The sequence below is a fragment of the Nothoprocta perdicaria genome, unplaced genomic scaffold (genome assembly GCF_003342845.1).
Source record: "Nothoprocta perdicaria isolate Ctin4 unplaced genomic scaffold, notPer1 scaffold_101, whole genome shotgun sequence".
NCBI classification, from domain to species: Eukaryota; Metazoa; Chordata; class Aves; order Tinamiformes; family Tinamidae; genus Nothoprocta; species Nothoprocta perdicaria.
This window is the reverse complement of record NW_020454106.1, coordinates 837,778-843,985: the sequence shown is the minus strand read 5'-3', so window position 1 is coordinate 843,985 and position 6,208 is coordinate 837,778. Positions and strand designations below refer to the sequence as shown.

At 48.5% G+C, this 6,208-nt stretch overlaps 2 protein-coding genes across 2 annotated transcripts in view; both read left to right on the top strand.

Annotated features, from left to right (window-relative positions):
* Positions 1–230: 230 nt before the first annotated feature.
* NEIL2 (nei like DNA glycosylase 2) lies at positions 231–4,638 on the top strand. The gene is made up of 4 exons (XM_026040747.1): positions 231–503; positions 1,080–1,393; positions 2,756–2,952; positions 3,482–4,638. The coding sequence occupies exons 1-4, from the start codon at positions 366–368 to the stop codon at positions 3,775–3,777; spliced, it is 945 nt and encodes a 314-aa protein (XP_025896532.1). The 5' UTR covers positions 231–365; the 3' UTR covers positions 3,778–4,638.
* Positions 4,639–5,577: 939 nt separating this feature from the next.
* The window catches only part of FDFT1 (farnesyl-diphosphate farnesyltransferase 1), a 12,784-nt gene continuing 12,153 nt past the window's right edge, over positions 5,578–6,208 (top strand). The window contains exon 1 of the mRNA XM_026040795.1: positions 5,578–5,741. Coding sequence (XP_025896580.1) covers positions 5,640–5,741 — 102 coding nt within the window. The 5' untranslated portion in view covers positions 5,578–5,639. The remainder of the gene's footprint in view (positions 5,742–6,208) is intronic.

The window sequence follows — 6,208 nt, the reverse complement described above, 5'->3', positions numbered from 1 at the left end:
TGAGCCATAGGATGCTATGGGAGAGTGCTACTCTGTCTGTCACCTTGCTGGAGCCTGGTGACCCTGGGTGTTGCTGGCAGAGTGTACAAATGCTTCCTTGCTGTTAGAGTTGGATAAACTACAGCAAGGAGCTCATAAATGAGCAGCATTAGAGTTATGTTTTGGTTGGTAGGAAAGGAAGGAGCCTTTCTCTCTCCATGGAATCTTCCACAGGGATTGAAGGGGAGGGAGGTGGAGACACTGTTCGAGCCCTTCATGTAGGCACGAGCTCAGCCTCCTCGTGTAGGCTTTGTAGCTCTGAGCTGCAGTGTCCCCTGAGCTTTAGGGTGCCAAGCGTGAGAAGTGTCTGCCGACGGCTGCCAGCGATGCCGGAGGGCCCATCGGTGAAGAAGTTCCAGCTGCTGACGTCCCCTTTTGTGGGACAAGTAGTGACCAAGGTGGGGGGAAGCAGCCGGAAGATCAACGTGAATGAACTGAAAGCGCTGAGGCTCCAGGACTCTCAGGTGGGCTATAAAAGAGGATATATCTCTAAATGTATAATGGGTCTGTGTTGGGTCTGAGGGAAGCCACTGTTGCCCAGCATCTGGATCACAAGTGGTGTGCAACCCAAGTGACATCAAGCTCTTCCTTGAAGTGGCCATAGGCTTTATTTATAATTACAAAATAGGGACGCTTTTTGCAAAGGGAGGGATCTGGCTGGGCATGTAGACACCCAGAACTCTGAAGTTTTGGTCTCTTGTTCTCATGCAGTAGTTCTGTGTCCTGCAAGGGAAGAGGGGTTCACACTGTCAGTGGCTCCTTCTAGGAGATAAAAAGTTGTTTTCTCCAGTATATCGATGATACGAGTCGCAGCCTTGTTTCCCCCAGCTGAGACCTTGCACAGCTGCATCCTGTGTACCAGAGGGCTAGGTTTCAGCTAACTTAAAATATCTACACTGTGAACACCTGTATCTAATCTACACATTGAGCTGTGTGTCTCCAAGGCAGAACAGTCCTGATGATGGATTTTGAAACCCTGAGCATCTCCTGATGTGCAAGTGACTCTCTGGATCCTCAGCATGTTCTGCCTCTTTTCTCAGGTTCATGGGAAAAACTTGTTCCTGGCATTTGAGGCAGCTGGAGCTCAACTAGGACCAAGCGCAGAAGAGCTAGCATTTCAAAGAGAGGTTTGTAGCGGGGCAAGTTCTCCAGCCCAGGAGGGACAGGAGCAGACAAGTCTCCCAGAAGAGAAGCCTCAGGAAGCCCCACACTGCAGATCTGATGCCCCAGATACAGGGTGTCCACGCAACTGGCTGCGTGTCCATTTTGGCTTGTTTGGCAGCATTCGGGCAAACGAGTTCTCAAGAGCAAACAAAGCCAATAAGAGGGGGGACTGGAAGGACCCTACACCCAGGTACTGGCTGAGTCTTCTAGCAAACTTGGTTTTCCTGCTTTTATCATTGAGAGGCACTCTTCTGTCTCTAAAACTAAGCTTACATGGGGATGATTTTTGTCTTTTCCTTTAAGAGCTATTTAAGAGCTATTAGCTCTTAAACCTAGGAAAACACATGGGTGTGAGAGGCGCTACTAGTGTGTAGGAGGATATGGGGTGTAATCAAGCCCATATTTGAAACCAGGGAGTATACAATAGACTGCTGTTTGGGTACTCCCATGCTTTAGGAGTCTTGGAAATCTCCTAACATACTATTTGGTGGAGGTTGCCTTGGGCACACCCTGTACTGGCACTGTGAGTTCTTTTGCCCTTACCAAAAAAGTTGAGGTGTCTTTGGTTGGGCTTTCTGTTCGTTTGCTGCCTTCTGCCTCCTTCCATTTTCGTTCTCTAAAGCTTTCCCTTTTCTGCTACCTCTATTCACGTTTGATCTGTTAACTGATTGGAGAATTAATGGATTGTAGGTACAAGACTCATATTGCCAGTCAGCCTAGGGATCGTGGTACTAGTTGAGATTAGACAATTAGCCAAAGAAACCTTCTGGGATGCGAGGTTGAATTATGCCATTAAAAAAGCGCTCTTTATCCCAACTTTAAAGAAGCCTTGAGTACACAGTACATCTAGAGCAGCTAAAGTCACTGATTGGAATTTTTACTCCACATTAAATGCCTTATCAGCTGGGTGTTTGGCATATGTATACATGGTGTACTTGATCCGGATGGGGGAAGAATGTTTGTTCCCATTCCAGTTCTTTCTTTGCTACAGCCTTTGGTCACCTGGCTCACCTGCCACAGGTGACCAGGATGCTGATATTTCTCTCTACCTGCCGTCATTGCTTGGCTAAAAGGCTGTAGGACAGCAGAAGGAAGAACTATCCCACGAGTTATGTGGGCTCACGTACAAGTTTCTTGGCTGAAAGCACTGAAGGAAGCTGGAGTACCAGCTGATCCCATGTGCATCTGTATGTGAAGAATGAGGAAAAAATAGCCTAAGTGTGACACAGTGCAGCCTTTAATCCTGCCTGTTAAACTGTGGTAACCTCCCTGCTTGAGGGAAACTGGGACACTGAGATGTTTCCCTAATCTCATGAGAGTTACTGGCATCTGCTTTCCATGGGGTTGGTGATTCAGAATGTATATAAAGTCTCCTTCTTTGTACACTTATATATAGTTTTTTTTCTGTGCCTTCTGGTGACTATTCCTTTCTAAGCTGCTGTCCCTTTCTACACTTCTATCTCCATTGAGTCATTTGAGCCAGAGCACAATATAACAAATGGTTCAGGGATGCTTTCGACTAAAGATTACAACTTTTCTGCCTCAACCCCAGGTTGGTCCTGCACTTTGAGAGTGGAGGCTTCCTTGTTTTCTACAACTGCCGAATGCACTGGTGCTCTTCTCCAATGGCTAATCCTGCTTCTGACATCCTTTCCGTGGAGTTCCACCGTGGCCGGGCGCTGGATGCCCTCAGGACACCCAGTCCTGTCTGCTACACCCTCCTAGATCAGAGATATTTTTCAGGGCTGGGTGAGTTCTAGGGTGTGGTGGCACAAAGGGAAGAAGGTGGATGGGAAGTCTGCAGATCCCAAGTTGTAAATCTAAGCCTCTAACCCTTTATGGCAAAGCAAGCTGCTAGCTGATTCAGCTGAGAGGTTATGTGATCTTCTCATGGGAGCAGGCTTAGCAGGTGGTAGCCATTGACTTCAGATGTTTAAGTGCATCTGGTGAGCCTAGTGAATCATCTTGGTGTGTGTGTGGGGGGGAAACTGTTGATGGGCTTGTCCTTGTGAAGGAAAGTCTCCTTGGAAGGTGGTGGGAAGAGATGGACATCAGATCTATTCCCAGGTGTAAATGCTCCTTGTATGCTACCTCTCATATGGGGAATGGTGTTGCTAACTAGCTCTATCTTCTTTAGGCAGAAGTCATGGTGATGAGTGCTCCATTATGCTCAAGTGGCCTAAAATGCTGATGGCAAAAGTGATGTTAAATGCCATCATTCTGTGTCATGTAGATGAAAAAATATTCTTACAGCTTCCTTATTTCTGACCTTTTCCAGGGAGCATCATTAAGAATGAGATTTTGTACATGGCAAAGATTCATCCCTTAGCGCAAGGCTCTCTCTTGGCTGTCTCGGATCTGGAGCGGCTGCTTGACTACGCTGTTCAGTTCGGCTCCGACTGGCTGCAGAGCAAGCTGCATGGGAAAGGGCTGCACCCTCAGATCTACCAGAAGGAGCACTGTCCCCTCGGGCATGCAGTGATGAAAGAAACCCTTGGACCCTTGCATGGCTTCAAGAGATTGACTTGGTGGTGCCCTCAGTGCCAGCCTGCAGTGCCTGCAGAGAGTGAGTGACTCAAGTGAGTGACTAGTGATCTGCCTTTCTTACTCTCCTCCTCCTGGAGGACTATTCAGATGGTGTCTCAGTTCTTTTGAAAAGGTCTTTATGGTTTCTATTAAGTTTGTTCCATCTGGAAAAGTGATTTGGCAGTGGCAGATGTTCCCTAGAGGTCGGAGTCTCCAAAGCATCTTGTACATCTGAATGCAAGAAGGAAACTGGTTGAACGCTCCTCCTTGTTTGTCATAGTTGGCTCCATAAGTCGTTTAATTGGTGCTGAGGTGTCTTGGTCCCTGTGTGTGGAGTGTGAACTTCACTTTACCTCGTTATTTGAGCAAGCTCCTGGGCAAACCAGCTTGCTGGGTAGAAATGAGTCAGAAGAACCAGCCTGCCTCTTGGGCTGTGACCACTTTACATGGGTGAGTATCGGGAGTATCTGATTCATCCCAGGGGCTTTCAAGGATCCTGAAGATTACTATCCAGAGGACCCAAATTTTCCTATTTTCAGCTGGATGTTTAGGAAGGTGAGGTACCTCCACTAAGGGTGCCCATGCCTTGTAGGCTTAACGGGGGTTGCTTGAAGAGCCTATATATATATACACATTTTTTTTTTCTCCTATGCTTTCTGGCTTATGACTGTGTATGAAAAGCTTAGGGCTTTGAGCAGGTGGCTTCTTCTGCTTTCAAGCTGCTGTAGAGATCATGAGTTTCATGCATTCCCTGTTATATTATTAGGCCTATATATAGGCCTTACCTATATCATTATATTAGACATCTACTACGCTTGTGATCCCAGTTGTTAATGGCCTGTCGGTCCTCCCAGAAAAGCCACTACTGTGATTTATAGAAACAAATTATATATACATTTATTTTTTTGGTACCTATTCCAAACTTTCCCGTATTTCAAGGCTCAGGACAAAGCTCCAGAATTTTGTGCTGCTTTGGGTAACTGTGACAGCAGCTTTGGGACCCCTATGGTGAGTCAGTTTGATTGCTGGGTGAATAAAAACACTGATGGTGCCAAAAAAAAAAAAAAAGGGGGCTCTTTAGTGTTGTCTCAGATCTGTGGCTTTCAGTTTTGATTTGGGCCGAGAGGTTCCTCATTATGAGAAAGACAAGTTGTTAGCTGAAATGGAGGCTGGAGGAGCTCACTCTGGAGGTGAGGCATGATAGGCTTAACACCTCTTTTTTTATTAAATTTTCTTTTTTTTTAATTTTTATTTTGAAGTGGCAGAGGGAGCAGCAGGGGGTGAGCTCAGGTCTCCGTTCAAAACAGGCTCCCTGAGATGATCTTGCTGTACTGAATATTGAACTCATGGGAGAAATATCACCGGGGCAAAGCCGGGGAGATGACTTAATAAAAACAAATATTAAAAATAAGAAGCAAACCCCACCTCCTCACAGCTGGGGGGGGGGGGGGGGAGCCTGTTGAGGCAAGAGATGCTCTTGAGGGGGCTGTGGAGTAGGGAACCCTGAGGAGAGATGCGGTTCCCCATCCCTGGGGGGCTACGCCGTGAAATGGCGGTGCGTGGGAGGGCGCGAAATGGCGGGCGGGGGGGGTGGGGGGTCCCTGAGGCGCGGGCCGCCGCTGCGGCCCCTTTAAGAAAGGCCCGTTGCGAGGGGCGCCGTCGCCCAGTCAACGCCGGCCGGCTTGCCGTCACACCAGCCGCGCGGCCTCCCCATTGGCTAGCGCCCTCCTGGTGCGAGAGCGCGCCGGCCAATAGGCGCCGCCGCCGGCCTACCGGGCCATGGCCTGAGCGCCGCCATTGGCGGAGCGGCGCGGTGGGCGGGGCCGCAGCCCTCGCGGTTCATTAAGCGGCGGGAGAGCGTGCGGGGGGCGCGCGCGCGTGGGGCCGGGCGGGAAACGCGCGTGGGGGACATGGAGCTGCTGAGGAAATGGCTGGGCCACCCCGAGGACATCTACCACCTGCTGCGCTTCAAGATGGGCGGCTACCGCGCCGTCATGCCGCGCGTGGACCCGGTGAGCATCCCCCCGCCGCCACCCTCCCACGCGCGGGCGCCGCTCTTTAAATTCCAATTGCTTTTTTTTTTTTTTTTTAATTAAATCCACGTTATTTTTGCTGTCCCCACCCCGGGGTGATGGGGGTGGGGGATGCAATGATGCGGGGTGCTGGCGGGCCCTGTAATGACATCCACCCATTCACCTTAGTGTGGGGTTGGAGGGGGGGGCCGGGCGGGTGACACCGCCGCGCGGGGAATGCTATTTATTTTTATCTTTTAATTTATTCCTTAAAATTTACTTTCACATTTCATTCATTTCATTTTTGATTTTTTTATTTCATTTTTTGTCTTTTTGTTAATTTTTTTCTTTTTCCATTAATTTTTTTCGTTAATCCCTTTTTAATTTTTTTCCCCTTTTTCCCCCTTTTTCCTTATTCCCTTTCTTTTTCCCTTTTTTTTTTTTTTTTGGTTTCTTTCATTTATTTT

Coding starts and splice junctions, on each gene's coding strand:
- NEIL2 (XM_026040747.1), top strand. CDS start 366: ATGCCGGAGGGCCCATCGGTGAAGAAGTTCCAGCTGCTGACGTCCCCT. Junction 504..1,079: donor TGAGGCTCCAGGACTCTCAG/GTGGGCTATAAA, acceptor CTCTTTTCTCAG/GTTCATGGGAAAAACTTGTT. Junction 1,394..2,755: donor TGGAAGGACCCTACACCCAG/GTACTGGCTGAG, acceptor CCTCAACCCCAG/GTTGGTCCTGCACTTTGAGA.